At 45.7% G+C, this 17,200-nt stretch overlaps 1 protein-coding gene across 2 annotated transcripts in view; it reads left to right on the top strand.

The window, feature by feature from the left end:
• The first annotated feature begins 10,488 nt into the window (after positions 1–10,488).
• The window catches only part of spata4 (spermatogenesis associated 4), a 44,653-nt gene continuing 37,941 nt past the window's right edge, over positions 10,489–17,200 (top strand). For both annotated transcript variants that reach the window (XM_070878374.1, XM_070878364.1), the window contains exons 1-2: positions 10,489–10,766; positions 14,673–14,802. In XM_070878374.1, coding sequence (XP_070734475.1) covers positions 10,513–10,766; positions 14,673–14,802 — 384 coding nt within the window. In that variant the 5' untranslated portion in view covers positions 10,489–10,512. The remainder of the gene's footprint in view (positions 10,767–14,672; positions 14,803–17,200) is intronic.

Below are 17,200 nucleotides of genomic sequence, written 5' to 3'. Positions count from 1 at the left end.
CCCTGATTTTGTGTCCGTGATCCTATTCCCAATGCCGAGCTCCTGCAGCCGGTCACCAATTTCTGTAGGGTGTAAGTTTTTCGCTCTACTCTGATTCTTAGACCTCGGAACTTATAGTAGGAAAGGAGAACGTGTGGCACAAAATTTAAGCTTAACCCAGTGTCAGTTTTATTACACAACAAAAAACGACTAACACTACAGGACTAGATTTCTGAGAGAAATTTGACTTTAGACATACAATCACCAGCCCTGGTTATAACTGTTGTAGATTCGTGGTTGTTGATTCCGTGACCTGCTGGTTCTTCTTCTGACCGTTCTCTGCAGTGCTGTGTTCGTCCTTCTTCCTTCGTTCTTCCTCCTGCTTCTGTTCCTTCCTTTGTTGACTGCCTGTATGTCTCTGTGTTCGCATATTTATATCCATAGTATGAATAAGTTTCCTGCTGGGCCGAGATCCGATTGTCGATGTGCTGATTTGTTTAACTGGCTATGGTGATGAGTTTGAATGGCTACTAATTTGCACACGGAATCGTCAGTGCAAACAATAACTCCTTATGCTAAATGCTCTGTTTTCCAAAAATGTGCAATTCATAGGGTCCTTTGTACTCCTGGTTTTTTTGCAGACTTGTAGTCCCTGGGGTATCAATGTGTTTGTCACTATGCATAACCAAGTGTCGTCAAGTATAGCCAAGGCCAGTGGCAGTCGGAGGAGCAGCAGTCGGGAGCAGCCAGTAGGAGCGCGAGGCTCGAGGCCTACAAAAGGCCAGTGGCAGTTGGAGGAGCAGCAGTCGGAGCAGCTAGCTGGTGCAGGGACAAAAGGCAAAATAGAAGTAAAAAGAAATCGAAGTGTGACATCACAGCCAAGAGGGTTGATTGGTGAGTATTTTTTTCATTTCTTTTTCCTTTCTTATCAGTAGGAAACCTTTGGCATTGTTGCCAAATGAAGTTAATCTAAGAGTTAAGTCATGGCAGGAAAGCCCAGAGCCGTGTCATGCTCTTCCAGTGTCCCTGGCTACTATGTACACGGGAGGTGTGTCCCAACTGCAGCTCCAGTCAGACCGCATTGTGGCACTGGAGCTGCGCACGGATTCACTCTGGAGCATCTGCGATGCTGAGGATGTCGTGGATAGCATATTTAGTGAGCTGGTCACACCGCAGGTAAAGGTTACACAGGCAGATATGGAATGGGTGACCATCAGGAAGAGCAAGGGAAGGAAGGTACTGCAGGGGTCCCCTGCGGTCATCTCCCGCCAAAACAGATATACCATTTTGGGTACTGTTGGGGGAGATAGTTCATCAGGGGAAGGCAGCAGCAGCCACGTTCATGACACCAGGGGTGACTCTGCTGCACAGGAGGGCAGGAAAAAGAGTAGGGGAGCTATAGTGATAGGCGATTGTATTGTAAGGGGAATAGATAGGCATTTCTGTGGCCGCAAACGAGACTCCAGGATGGTATGTTGCTTCCTTGGTGCAAGGGTCACAGAATTCTCGGAGCTGCTGCAGGGCATTCTGGAGGGGGAGGGTGAATAGCCAGCTGTCGTGGTGCATATAGGTACCAACGATATAGGTAAAAAGCTGAATTTAGGGAGCTAGGAGTTAAATTAAAAAGTAGGACCTCAAAGGTAGTAATCTCAGGATTGCTACCAGTGCCACGTGGTAGTCAGAGTAGGAATAGCAGGATAGTTCAGATGAATACGTGGCTTGAGGATTGGTGCAAGGGGGAGGGATTCAAATTCCTGGGACATTGGAACCTGTTCTGGGGAAGGTGGGACCAGTATAAACCGGACGGTCTGCACCTGGGCAGGACCGGAACTGATGTCCGAGGCGAAGTGTTTGCTAGTGCTGTTGGGGAGGGTTTAAACTAATATGGCAGGGGGATGGGAATCTGTGCAGGGAGGCAGAGGGAAGTAAAAAGGGGGCAGAAGCAAAAGGTAGGAAGGAGAAAAGTAAGAGTGGAGGGCAGAAAAATCAAGGGCAAAAATCAAAAAGGGCCACATTACAACATAATTCTAAACGGACAAAGAGTATTAAAAAAACAAGTCTGAATTCTGAGTCTCAATGCGAGGAATATTCGGAATAAGGTGGATGAATTAACTGCGCAGATAGCCGTTAACGGATATGATGTAATTGGGATTACGGAGACATGGCTCCAGGGTGACCAAGGTTGGGAACTCAACATCCAGGGGTATTCAATATTCAGCAAGGATAGACAGAAAGGAAAAGGAGGTAGGATAGCGTTACTGGTTAAAGAGGAGATTAACGCAAAGGACATTAGCTTGGATGATGTGGAATATATATGGGTAGCTGCGAAACACCAAAGGGCAGAAAACGTTAGTGGGAGTTGTGTACAGATCACCAAATAGTAGTAGTGAGGTTGGGGATGGCATCAAACGGGAAATTAGGGATGCAAGAAAAAAAGGTACAGCAGTTATCATGGGTGACTTTAATCTACATATAGATTGGGCTAACCAAACTAGTATCAATACAATGGAGGAGGATTTCCTGGTGTGTATAAGGGACGGTTTTCTAGAGCAATATGTCGAGGAACCAACTAGAGAGCAGGCCATCCTAGACTGGGTCTTGTGTAATGAGAGAGGATTAATTAGCAATCATGTTGTGTGAGGCCCCTTGGGGAAGAGTGACCATAATATCGCAGAATTCTTCATTAAGATGGAGAGTGACGCAGTTAATTCAGAGACTAGGGTTCTGAACTTAAAGAAAGGTAACTTCGATGGTATGAGACGTGAATTGGCTAGGATAGTCTGGCGAATGATACTTAAAGGGTTGACAATAGATAGGCAATGGCAGACATTTAAAGATCACATGGATGAACTACAACAATTGTACATACCTGTCTGGCATAAAAATAAAGCAGGGAAGGTGGCTCAACCGTGGCTAACAAGGGAAATTAGGGATAGTGTTAAATCCAAGTAAGAGGCATATAAATTGGCCAGAAAAAGCAGCAAACCTGAGGACTGGGAGAAATTTAGAATTCAGCAGAGGAGGACGAAGGGTTTAATTAGGAGGGGGAAAATAGAGTATGAGAGGAAGCTTGCACGGAACATAAAAACTGATTGCAAAAGCTTCTATAGATATGTGAAGAGAAAAAGATTAGTGAAGATCAATGTAGGTCTCTTGCAGTCAGAGTGAGGTGAATTCATAATGGGGAACAAGGAAATGGCAGATCAATTGAACAAATACTTTGTTTGGTTCTGTCTTCACTAAGGAAGACACAAATAACCTCCCGAAAATACTAGAGGACCGAGGGTCTAGCGAGAAGGAGGAACTGAGGGAACTGAGGGAAATACTTATTAGTCAGGAAATGGTGTTAGGGAAATTGATGGGATTGAAGGCCGATAAATTTCCAGGGCCTGATAGTCTGCATCGCAGAGGACTTAAGGAAGTGGCGCTAGAAATAGTGGATGCATTGGTGGTCATTTTCCAAAATTCCATGGACACGGGATCAGTTCCTATGGGTTGGAGGATAGCTAATGCAACCCCACTTTTTAAAAAAGGAGGGAGAGAGAAAACAGAGAATCATAATCCTATTAGCCTAACATCGGAAGTGGGGAAAATGCTAGAATCAATTATTAAAGATGTAATAGCAGTGCTTTTGGAATGCAGTGACAGGATCGGTCCAAGTCAGCATGGATTTATGAAAGGGAAATCATGCTTGAGAAATCTTCCAGAATTTTTTGAGGATGTAACGAGCAGAGTGGACAAGGGAGAACCAGTGGATGTGGTGTATTTGGACTTTCAAAAGGCTTTTGACAAGGTCCCACAGAAGAGATTAGTGTGCAAAATTAAGGCACATGGTATTGGGGGTAATGTATTGACGTGGATAGAGAACTGGTTGGCAGACAGGAAGCAAAGAGTGGGAATAAACGGGTCCTTTTCAGAATGACAGGCAGTGACTAGCGGGGTACCGCAAGGTTCAGTGCTGGGACCCCAGCTTTTTACAATATACATTAATGATTTAGACGAAGGAATTAAATGTAATATCTCCAAGTTTGCAGATGACACTAAGCTGTGTGGCAGTGTGAGCTGTGAGGAGGATGCTAAGAGGCTGCAGGGTGACTTGGACAGGTTAGATGAATGGGCAAATGCATGGTAGATGCAGTATAATGTGGATAAGTGTGAGGTTATCCACTTTGGTGGCAAAAACAGGAAGGCAGATTATTATCTGAATGGTGACAGATTAGTAAAAAGGGAGGTGCAACGAGACCTGTGTGTCATGGTACATCAGTCATTGAACGTAGGCATGCAGGTAGTTAAGGAAGCAAATGGCATGTTGGCCTTCATAACGAGGGGATTTGAGTATAGGAGCAGGGAGGTCTTACTAGAGTTGTACAGGGTCTTGGTGAGACCACATCTTGAGTATTGTGTACAGTTTTGGTTTCCTAATCTGAGGAAGAACATTCTTGCTACTGAGGGAATTCACCAGACTGATTCCCGGGATGGCAGGACTGACATATGAAGAAAGACTGGATCGACTAGGTGCATATTCACTGGAATTTAGAAGAATGAGAGGGATCTCATAGAAGCATTTAAAATTCTGACGGGATTGGACAGGTTAGATGCAGGATGAATGTTCCCGATGTTGGGGAAGTCCCGAAGCAGGGGTCACAGTCTAAGGATAAGGGGTAAGCCATATAGGTCCGAGATGAGGAGAAACATTTTCATCCAGAGAATTGTGAATCTATGGAATTCTCTACCACAGAAAGTTGTTGAGTACAGTTCGTTGGATATATTCAAAATGGAGTTAGATGTGGCCCTTACGGCTAAAGGGATCAAGGGGCATGGAGAGAAGACAGGAGTCGGGTACTGAAGTTGCATTATCAGCCATGATCATATTGAATGGTGGTGCAAGCTCGAAGGGCCGAATGGCCTGCTCCTGCACCTATTTTCTATGTTTCTATGTTTCTATGTCCTTGATCAACATAGTTTGCTTTTAATGGGTGATGAGTCACCACTTGCCTCAGGCTGGTACCTGTTCCCCTCCCAGGTAGTCCCACAGTTTGTTTTTTTACTTTTAAACAGTTTGTTTGTTGCCTCTTCCTGTGCCTTGTTTCAAGAAAAATAGGTGTATCTTACAGTTCCGGGTGGGAAACCCATGGGATCAAGTGAATCGTCGCTCTAAACCCCGTCTAATCTTTGTCTTCACTGACTTCCATTGAGAATAATATTGGGCAGGATATAAAACTAGCATTGCACCCGATCTCGTCCCTTTCCTTACAGGCGATTTAGGTTAAACTTGGCCTATTTTTTCAGAGGACTAAGTTAAAGAGAAAGACTGGAGCAACTTGGACATTTCAGCCTCCGAAGAGGTGACACTGAGGGATACAAGTTTGTAAATAGCACAGAATAGAACAACTGAAAATATTTCTTCAACTCATGACAGTACAACAAGGGGGCACAAAGTTCATTATAGATAAATGCAGATTTAAGACTTTTGGAATTTAGGACAAATTCAGGAGATGGTTCCTCAAACAACGAGCAGTCCGCACATGGGCTGGACATCTGCGGAGGGTAGTAAGGTAAAAACCCTGGAATCGCTTCATTAACAACTGAATGCTGTGATAGAGGACTGTGTTTCTTTTGTTGGATGGCCGATCTAAGTTAGGCTGAACGGCATTCTTCATCCATCCAATCTTGTGGTCTATTGGTACAGGATGTTATTTACTTTTACACATAGCAGTGTCACTTGACCAGTCCAATCATACTCATATTTGCCCCCCACACCGGTTTTAATTACATTATTGCCTAACTCAAATGTCCTTCACATGCTGTGCAGTAGTCCTGTCCCAGAGGATAGGCAGCAGCCTGCTGCTTTCTAACTGGTCAGTTCGAGAGTTAAAACAAATCCGTTCCTGGGATGTGGGCACACTGGAAAAGCCGGCATTTATTGTCCATCCCTATTTGCTCCTTGAGAAGGGGCAGTTAAAGAGTCAACCACATGCTGTGGGTCTGGAGTCACATATAGGCCAAACTGGGTAAGGACGGCAGATTTCCTTCCCTAAAGGGTATTAGTGAACCAGATACGTTTTTTTTCAAAACGGCAGTTTCATGGTCACCATTACTGATATTAGCTTTTTAATTCTAGATTTATTTAATTAATTAATTATGTTTAATTTCCCAGCTGCCATGGTGGGATTTGAACTCACATCTGTGGATTATCAGTCCAGGTCTCTGGATTACTAGTTCAGTAACCACCATGCTACTGTTATGTATTAATGCTTGGGGGTAACCAGACACCAAAGGGCACCGCGGTCGGAGGTCATCGGACTGTATGCATGTGGCATGTGTGCTTGGTCACCTGTATATAAGCTGGTTGTCTTTGTCACGCTGGCATTCTTGGGCTAGAATAAAGATGGATCAGGTTGCACCTGAGTGAGTTTACAGTAACCAGACTCTTGAGTCATTACAGCTACCATTCTTGTTATGATGCAAAAGAATGGTGTAAATTGACCACTCTTTCGAATTCCTTCACCCAACCTCCCGCCCCTCCCTTTCCCTTGGAGGAAAACATGTTTTCTCTACTCAACATCTCTTAGATCAGGCCAGGATGAACTGGAATTCTCTGCATGAAGAAGCTAAACCTAAACACAATGGCCTGGAACTTGCGGTCCTGATGACGGCAAACTGGCAGCGTTCGCTGTCATTTCGCATTTGAAACTGGCGGCAACTTCAGGATTTAGCGCAAGCGCAGCCGAACGCGGAAGTCTTGAAGTTGGGGTCTGTCATTCACGGCTCCGGCACAGACTGCGCTGTTCCCACCCCTTCCCTAGAGCCGGCAATCTGTCAAATCATGGAAACTGACGAAAACTTCAGCTCTTCTGGAGTAATTACCCTGTTAAATTCCCCACGAGAAGTTAGCCCCAATGGGATTAGGTGTAACTGAGGTTTTATCAGCTAAACAAAGGTTATGCACCTGAAAAACAAATTCTAATTTTATGGAGTGTCAAATTTATCCATTTTGATATTAATTCAAATTCTTCAGAATCTTTAAAAAAAAAGGTATTTTTTAAAAGTTTGTTCATTTTTAGGTTTGTCTTTTCCCCATGAGAGAGCCCCAGACTTTGTTTTGCTCTCTCTAAGAAGCATAGCCACTTCCTCATTCGCTGTCTGCGAGAATTCTGTGCTTTGATTGGCTGCTTAGATTGCTTGTTGATGTCACAGCAGCTCTTTGCTAGAAATCCGCCTTAACTTGTGTTGATTTCAATTACGCATTGGGAAAACTAAACTTCCGACCGCGGAGATCGCGAGATCTCTGTGGGAAGCTTACTTCGGGGCCAGTGGTGAGCATCTTTGCTTCGACACTGACTGCAAATTGTGGGTCATTACCGGGCACAAACTATCAAGTGTGTTAACACACTGCAACAGCCCCCGATGCAAGCAGACATGATGAAGACACGCTGGTACAAATCCAATGGAAAAAGTCACTCATAATGTACAGGTACAACGTCGGGACTGGGGATTTGGGGGTTTTCTGGATTTCAGACAAGAAAATCAAGTCTGAAATCTGGAATCCTCGACCGAATCCATGCCAAATTTTAGGTTTTGCCTCAAAAATGTCCGGTTTTCAGACAATAATTCCGGATTTGGGATGTTGCACCTGTATCAATATACCACCAGTGTGCCGGTGTAAAGTTAGAACATTGATCTGTATACATATGATGTGATAAATTACAGGAAGACCTTTCCTACTGCACTATATATCACTGGAAATTAGTGTGGCTCAGTGTTCCCCTGATTTGACGATAGTATATGCTGCTAATCTCGAATAAAATATGGGGAAATATTACAACCATGTTTAAAATTCCTGTTTCCCAAAAGTCGCTAAAACTCCCATTATTATTCTATTCTTTAAAATTCTTTTGGAATTGAATAATGTATTCATTAAGGTGCAGGAAACACTTCTTCACTAGTGTTAGCATCAAACACTTGCAGATAAAATATAGCCAGGGCCAGGCAGGGTAAAAAGCCCCTTTCGTCTATCCCAACAATAGCTGCATATTGGATAAATATTTGAAGCAGAGGCTATGAAGAGCACATGGGGCAGTTGGATTCATTTGGCATTGCTCTAGCAAAGAGCTGGCACAGGCATGATAGGCTGAATGGCCTCCTCCTGTGCTGTAAATTTCTATAGTTCTATATTGGATTGGCATCATTGTATTGCCATGAATTCCTCAAAAGAAATGGGTTTTCCCAGCTGCTGGCTTCACAAACTCTGACAAGTTTACTTCGTTGTTGCTGTTGGTTATGTGGGACTATAACGGTGGCACTATTGTGAGGCTGGTGCTAAACCAACATAAAAATGTCCCTTAACTCTGGTCTTAAAAGAGTAACTTCTACTGCACCAGTGGAAATCTTTCCACAGTTCACTTATACACCTCATAAATGTGAATGCCAGTTTTATGTTTTAATGCCTCCCTCGATTTTAAAATTCTCATTCTCATCTCTGTGTTCAAATCCCAGGAGAGGCATGAGTTTGGGGCCCAGAAGAGGCGAGTGCTCAGGGGCAGCACGGGCCAGCCCACATTGCAATATGCGTGTGCACTAGGTCCGTGCAGCAGAGCTGTTCTCCAGTCATCTTGGGTAAACCTTGCCATTGGACCAAGACCTAGCTCTGTCAAGCCCATGTGGTGGCTGGTGTCCATGGCCACCACATGTTAAAAAAAATCTACACACAGGCATCTTCCACCCTTCAACATGTAGTTTGGGATCTGGAATATTAGATCCTTCAGTGAAATACCTGTGAACTTTTTGGCATGGAAGCAAGTAATCCTCACTTCGAGTGACTGCCTATGCTATCAATGGGAATTGTGCTGATCAAAAACTCCACATTAAGTTATGATCATCCAAAACTCTGCTGCCCATATCCTAACTCGCGCCAAGTCTTGTTCACCCATGGATAGGTTAGGTGAGTGGGCAAATGCATGGCAGATGAAGTATAATGTGGATAAATGTGAGGTTATCCACTTTGGTGGTAAAAACAGAGAGACAGACTATTATCTGAATGGTGACAGATTAGGAAAAGGGGAGGTGCAACGAGACCTGGGTGTCATGGTACATCAGTCATTGAAGGCTGGCATGCAGGTATAGCAGGCGGTTAAGAAAGCAAATGGTATGTTGGCCTTCATAGCGAGGAGATTTGAGTACAGGGGCAGGGAGGTGTTGCTACAGTTGTACAGGGCCTTGGTGAGGCCACACCTGGAGTATTGTGTACAGTTTTGGTCTCCTAACCTGAGGAAGGACATTCTTGCTATTGAGGGAGTGCAGCGAAGGTTCACCAGACTGATTCCCGGGATGGCGGGACTGACCTATCAAGAAAGACTGGATCAACTGGGCTTGTATTCACTGGAGTTCAGAAGAATGAGAGGGGACCTCATAGAAACGTTTAAAATTCTGATGGGTTTCAACAGGTTAGATGCAGGAAGAATGTTCCCAATGTTGGGGGAAGTCCAGAACCAGGGGTCACAGTCTAAGGATAAGAGGTAAGAAATTTAGGACCGAGATGAGGAGAAACTTCTTCACCCAGAGAGTGGTGAACCTGTGGAATTCTCTACCACAGAAAGTTGTTGAGGCCAATTCACTAAATATATTCAAAAAGGAGTTAGATGTAGTCCTTACTGCTAGGGGGAATCAAGGGGTATGGCGAGAAAGCAGGAATGGGGTACTGAAGTTGCATGTTCAGCCATGAACTCATTGAATGGCGGTGCAGGCTAGAAGGGCCGGATGGCCTACTCCTGCACCTATTTTCTATGTTTCTATGTTTATATCACCCCTGGGCTACCTGACCTACATTGGCTCCAGGTCCGAGAACGCCTCAATTTTAAAATCTTCATCATTTTCAAATTCCTTCATGGTCTTGCCTCTTCCTATCGTTGTAATCTCCTCCAGCCCTACAAGCTTTGGAGATCTCTGCACTCATCAATTATGGCCCCTTGCTGATCTGCAATTTTAATTGTTTCACCAGTGTCAGCTTTTGGCTCGGTGGATGACACCCTTGTCTCTGAGTCAGAAGGTTGTGGGTTCAAGTCCAACTCCAGGGACTTGAGCATAAAAATCTAGGCTGACACTCCAGTGCAGTGCTGAGGGAGTGCTGCACTGTTGGAGGTGCCGCCTTTCGGATGAGACGTTAAACCGAAGCCTGTCTGTTCTCTCAGGTGGAGGTAAAAGATCCCATGGCACAATTTCGAAGAAGAGCAGGGGAGTTATCCTGCCTAATATTTATCCCTCAATCAACATCACAAAAACAGATTATCTGGTCATTATCGTGTTGCGGTTTGTGGGAGCTTGCTGTGCGCAAATTGGCGGCCGCGTTTCACACATTACAACAGTGACTGCCCTCCAAAAGTACTTCATTGACTGTAGTGTGCTTTGGGATGTCTGGTGGTCGTGAAAGGCGCTATATAAATCCAAGTCTTGTTTGTTGGTGCTGACTCCGCCCCTTTCCCCTCAGCTGTCAGTCACAGGTATGACGTCTGGAGTCCTGGCTCGGTGCGTGTCGCCATGGAGACGGTACACACACTACCTCCCTCTGTCCCCGTCCCCGCCATGCTACCCTTCCCCGCCCTGCTGTCGCCTTCCCACTCCAAGTGCTGCATCCACGGCCCGCGGCCCCCGCCCCGGGCCCCCTTACCCAGCCTCAGCGCCGACATACTCCGCTCGTACGCTGCCGTCCCGGCCAACGCCGGCCTGGCCCGCGAGGTTATCAAGTGGCTGCAGAGCCTGGACCTCAGCTACCCCTTCAAATCCGTCCGGAAGTGAGTGGCTTGGGAGGCATGGGGAGGGGGTCTGGGAGATTGGGGGAGGGGGGAATCTGGGAGATTGGGGGAGGGGGGAAAGGGAACACTGGTGGTGGTCTCGGAGACGGTGGGGGGAGCTGGCGGACATGGAAAGGGGGCTGGGAGACTGGTGGGGAGGGGAGGGTCTTGGAGACTGGTGGGGGGGTCTGGGAGACTGGTTCGGGGGGGTCTGGGACATTGGTGGGGCGGGGTCTGGGAGATTGGTGGGGGGGGTCTGGGAGATTGGGGGGGTCTGGGAGATTGGTGGGGAGCTGGGAGATTGGGGATGAGCTGCCGGACATGGGAAGGGGGCTGGGAGACTGGTGGGGGGGCCTGGGAGACTTTGGGGGGGGCGCTGGCAGCCATGGGAAGTGGGCTGGGAGACTGGGGGAGGGGCACTGGGGGAGGGGAGACTGGGAGATAGGGGGGTGGGTGAGTCTGGGAGACGGGGTGGGAGGCTGGGAGATTGGGGGAGGGGCACTGGGGGAGGGGAGACTGGGAGATAGGGGGGTGGGTGAGTTTGGGAGACTGAGAGGGCGAGGCTGGGAGATTGGGGTTGCTGGGAGCCGGAGGGGTGCTGAGGGACTTGGGGGCTGGGGTCAGAGAGTTGGGGTGTGGAGGGGGTCGTGGTGGGGCTGATACTGGGGTTTGGGGCTGGTAAGGGCCAAGGGAGGAAGGAGGAGAAGGTGCACAGGAGTAAATAGTGCACTGAAATATAGGGGAGAAGGGTAAAATAAACTCCTGTTAATATGTACTCAATCTGACACTCATTGTCTTTACCTGTGTTATCTCCTACAAATGTTTTCATGTTACAAACTGTTTAGTCGAGCCATGAACTGATCTGTTTAGTATTCATTTTGTGTTAAATGAACCTGGGGTTTTGTATTCAACTGTTGTGGAAGCAGTTGGGACAACAAATGATTATGTTTACGAATGATTTTCTGAGTGTAGTTATTTAGCTCTGACTGAATAATTATCGGACAGGTTTTATTATACATGTCGTTGTGTTGGAAATTTCTATCCCAGATGAGATAGAGAGCCTGCTGAAACCCTCATCCATGCCTTTGTTACCTCTCGACTTGCCTTTTACAATGCTCTCCTGGCCGCCTCCCACGTTCTACCTTCCATAAACTTAAGGTCATCCAAAACTCTGCTGCCAGTGTCCTAACTCGCTTTCAAATCCCTCCATGGCCTCGCCCCTCCCCACCTCTGTAATCTCCTCCAGCCCCATAACACACCAAGATATCTGCGCTCCTCTAATTCTGCCCTCTTGAGCATTCCTGATTTTAATTGCTCTACCATTGGTGGTCGTGTCTTCAGCTGCCGAAGTCCTAAGCTCTGGAATTCCCTCTCTAAACCTCTCCGCCTCGCTACCTCACTTTCCTGCTTTAAGATGCTCCTTAAAACTAACTCTTTGACCAAACTTTTGGCCATCTGCCCTAATATTTGCTTGTGTGGCAATTTTACTACGTTAAAGATGCTGCATAAATACCTGCTGTTGCAGTGTAAGCAGAGCATTTAGCAAGTGTTGAGGAAATCAGAGTCTGGCCTGACTTTTATATTTTTTTGTTTGGAAAAAGTCTGCATAAATGTCTCCAAGTTCCTCTGCCCTGTGACTGTTTTATTCTGTACTGCCGGAAAGAATTAAAAAAAATTGCATTCTTGGGATGTGGGTGTTGCTGGCAAAGTCAGTTTTATTGCCCGTTCCTAATTGCCTTTGAGATATTGGTGATGGGCCTTCTTGAATCACTGCAGTGGATTTGATGAAGATGTTCCCACAGTGCCGTTAGGTAGGGAGTTCCAAGATTTTGACCCAGAGACGCTGAAGAAACGGAGATATAGTTCCAAGTTAGGGTGATGTGTGACTTGGAGGGGAATTTGGAGGTGATGGTCTTCCCATACACCTGCTGCCCTTGTCCTTCCAGGTGGTAGAGGTTGTGGGTTTGGGAGGTGCAGTTGTAGAAGCCTTGGCAGGTTGCCGCAGTACATCTTGGTGGTGGGAGTATGGAATTGAGGGTTTAGAATTATTCCTCAGCTTATATTGATCAAACACCACAACATAGCAATAAGTTGAGCAGCACCTTGGAGGCAGGCGGTGCAACGAAGGTTCTCTAGATTGATTCCTGGGATGAGAGATTATGTAGAATGGGCGTATAATCTCTGGAGTTTAGAAGAATGAGGGGTGATCTCATTGAAACATACAAGATTCTGAAGGGGATTGACAGGGTAAATGCTGAGAGGTTGTTTCCTCTGGCTGGAGTGTCTGGAACTAGGGGGCACAGTCTCAGGATAAGAGGTCGGCCTTTTAAGACAGAGATGAAGAGGATTTATTCACTCAAAATGTTGTGAAGCTTTGGAATTCTCTGCCCCAGGTGGTTGGTGGAAGGTTTTGAGGGGATTTGAGGCGGCGGGGGCCGGCTGCTTTACGCAGAGGGTTGTGGGGATCTGGAACTCGCTGCCTGAAAGAATGGTGGATGCAGAAACCCTCACCACTTTTAAGAGATGGTTGGATGGGCACTTAAAGTGCAGTAACCTGCAGGGTTACGGATCTAGAGCTGGTAATTGGGATTAGACTGGATAACCTTTTGTTGGCCGACGCAGATATAATGGTAAGTACTGAATCGAATACAGCCAGGGTGATCTCCTGGACTAGTTTCGATCGCCTGGATGGATCGCAGAGGAATTTTCCCAGATTTTTTTTCTCCCTAAATTGGCCTGGGTTTTTATCTGTTTTTTGCCTCTCCCAGGAGATCACATGGCTCCGGTTGGGGTGGAGCGTAGAAAGTTTCAGTATAAGGAGTGTTGCAGTTGTGTGAGGTGGACTGGTTGGGCTGGGTGCTCTTTGCCTTTCCGCCGTTGTTCATTGTTCGTAGGTTTATATGTTACCTTCAGGGCTGCTGACCGAAGGCTGTGTGGCTCTTTGTCGGCCGGCTTAGACACAATGGGCCGAAATGGCCTCCTTCTGCTCTGTAAGTTTCTATGTTGTGGATGCTGAGTCTCTGAATATATTTAAGGTTAAGATAGATAGATTTTTGGACTCTCAGGGAATCAAGGGATATGGAGATCGGGTGGGAAAGTGGAGTTGAGGTAGAAGATCAGCCATGATCATATTGAATGGTGGAGCAGGCTCGAGGGGCTGTATAGAAACATAGAAAAATAGATGCAGGAGTAGGCCATTCAGCCCTTCGAGCCTGCACCACCATTCAATAAGATCATGACTGATCATTGACCTCAGTACCCCTTTCCTGCTTTCTCTCCATACCCCTTGATCCCTTTAACCATAAGGGCCATATCTAATTCCCTCTTGAATATATTCAACGAACTGGCATCAACAACTCTCTGCGGTAGAGAATTCCACAGGTTAACAACTCTCTGAGTGAAGAAGTTTCTCCTCATCTTGGTCCTAAATGGCTTACCCCTTATTTTTAGACTGTGACCCCTCTCTGGACTTCCCCAACATCGGGAACATTCTTCCTGCACCTAACCTGTTCAGTCCTGTCAGAATTTTACGTGTTTCTATGAAATCCCCTCTCATCCTTCTAAACTCCAGTGAATACAGGCCCAGTCGATCCAGTCTCTCCTCATATGTCAGTCCTCATATCTCCGACTCCTCCTATTTCTTATGTTCTTAAAAATATGTCGCAGCTTTGCTGTTTGTAGTGGTTCCAGCACATATAAGTTGGGATTTTCTGCCTCTGCATTCTGCAGTTGTCTATATTAAGATGAATGCGCAAAAAGTCTCAGCAGACAAGCACAGAGAGAGGGAAAACTGTGGTAAATATGTTATTGGAACCTGTACTCGTTGATGAACCTTGATCGACAATTATGCAGACATGTCCCAATGTTTAACCCTGCCGCAATGTCCTTGTCCATTGTATTTCACAGTGCCTTTTGCAATGGTTATCTTGTGGCTGAAATCTTCTCCTGGTACTACCCTCAAGATGTTGACGTCAGTGTTTTTAACAATGGAGTCTCATTTCCTTCCAAGCTGAAGAATTGGTCACAACTGGAGAGAGTGAGTAAACGGGTTGAGAGTTCTCTTCGAGTAAGTCTGTGTCAAATTAAACAGTGCCTCCCGCCTGCACATATGCATGCCTTTTCCACAGTTAATGCAGGTGAGGCATTCGTATATCTGCACTGGCTAGCACTTAGAGATAATTCTTCCCCACCCCTTAAATTGTTCACCTATTCACCAGCTGCACCTAAACTAAGATACAATTTAACACTTGTCAAGAACTGGCTTTGAAGATAAAATCCTGAATGTCAGTTTAGTACGAAAGATGTTTCAGACGCAGGCTGCAATCCGTAGTCTTTATTTAAAGACAATGCAATTGAAATCTTTAGAACTTTAATGTCTGGGTCCTTTAAGCATAAACCATTTTTAACATGCAGTAGTTTTATAAAGTAGATTTATAAGACAGTTTTTTCATCCCCAAAACAACAACAACATTAAGTTGTATTTATAAAGCACCTTTAACGTAGTGAAACGTCTCAAGGTGCTTCACAGGAGCGTTACAAAACAAAATTTGACACTGAGCCACATAAGGAGAAATTAGGGCATATAACCAAAAGCTTGGTCAAAGAGCTAGGTTTTAAGGAGCATCGTAAAGAAGGAAAAAGAGGTAGCGAGGCGTAGCGATTTAGGGAAGGAATTCCAGATCTTCAGGCCTAGGCAGCTGAAAGCATGGCCACTAATAGTGGAATGATTTAGAAACATTGGGAATGCTCAAGAGGCTAGAATTAGAGGAAAGCAGATATCTCGCGGGGTTTATAGGGCTGGAGGAAGTTAGAGATTGGGAGGGGCAAGGCCATGGAGAGATTTGAAAACAAGGGTGAAAATGTTAAAATCAAGGCGTCGCTTAACCAAGAGCCAGTGTAGGTCATTGAGCACAGGGATGATGGGTGAACCGGCGAGTTAGGACATGGGCAGCCAAGTTTTTATGAATCATTTATGAATCCAGTCTCCAAACAGCTTGGCTGTTTTATCGTGCATTTAATACAGAACCACAATGATGGGTATTCATTTTTTTAATTTAAAATGACTTGATTTATAAAGTTGTTGATAAAATAGATCCTTTTACTGCCAGATGTTCAGGGTAATATATGGATAAAATATCTGGGGAGAAGAATGTACCACGGCAAGGTCCTCCAATAGAACGAGAGCGCAGCACTGAGGCATGAGAGCAGGAGCATTGGGATGTCTGCCAATGCAAACCAGTGAGGTTGATGATTACTGCTGAGTGCATTAGACCAAGTAGAATAATATCTACATTTGATATAGTGCCTCTCGGGTCTCAAAACTGTCTCAAAGAACTTTACATAATGAAAATACTTTTTAAAGTTCCATGATTGCTCTTATATAGACAGCTACCAGGCCACAGACTGCTTTCAATGCTCTGACAGTTAATAAATCCCTTCTTGAATCTAGATGGGAGATTTTCCTGCATCTGCATCCTGGTGCGCTGGATTGCCCGGACGCACTGAATAGCAACGAGTCAGGCAGGTTGGAAACATAGAAACATAAAAAATAGGTGCAGGAGTAAGCCATTCGGCCCTTCGAGCCTTCACCACCATTCGATAAGATCATGGCTGGTCATTTCCTCAGTACCCTTTTCCTGCTTTCTCTCCATACTCCGTAAGGGCCATATCTAACTCCCTCTTGAATATATCCAATGAACTGGCATCAACAACTCTCTACGGCAGGGAATTCCACAGGTTAATAACTCTCTGAGTGAAGAAGATTCTCCTCATCTCAGTCCTAAATGGCCTACCCCTTATCCTAAGACTGTGTCCCCTGGATCTGGACTTCCCCAACATCGGGAACAATCGACCCGCATCGAACCTGTCCTGTCCCGTCAGAATCTTGTATGTTTCCATGAGATCCCCTATCATCCTTCTAAACTCCAATGTATAAAGGCCCTGTTGATCCAGTCTCTCCTCATATGTCAGTCCGGCCTTCCCGGGAATCACTCTGGTGAACCTTCGCTGCACTCCCTCAATAGCAAGAACGTCCTTCATCAGATTAGGAGACCAAACTTGAAAACAATATTCCAGGTGAGGCCTCACCAAGGCCCTGTACAACTGCAGTAAGACCTCCCTGCTCCTATACTCAAATCCCCTAGCTATGAAGGCCAACATACCATTTGCCTTCTTTACCACCTGCTGTACCTGTATGCCAACTTTCAATGACTGATGAACCATGACACCCAGGTCTCGTTGCACCTCCCCTTTTCCTTATCTGCCACCATTCAGATAATCTGTCTTCGTGTTTTTACCCCTAAAGTGGATAACCTCACATTATTCTGCATCTGCCATGCATTTGCCCACTCACCTAACCTGTCTAATTCACGCTGCAGCCTCTTAACATCCCCCTCACAACTCACTCCGCCACCCAGTTTAGTGTCATCTGCAAA

This window comes from Pristiophorus japonicus, chromosome 1 (assembly GCF_044704955.1).
Source record: "Pristiophorus japonicus isolate sPriJap1 chromosome 1, sPriJap1.hap1, whole genome shotgun sequence".
Lineage (NCBI taxonomy): Eukaryota > Metazoa > Chordata > Chondrichthyes > Pristiophoridae > Pristiophorus > Pristiophorus japonicus.
Note: the sequence above shows the minus strand (reverse complement) of the source record. Positions and strands in the feature narration are given on the sequence as shown.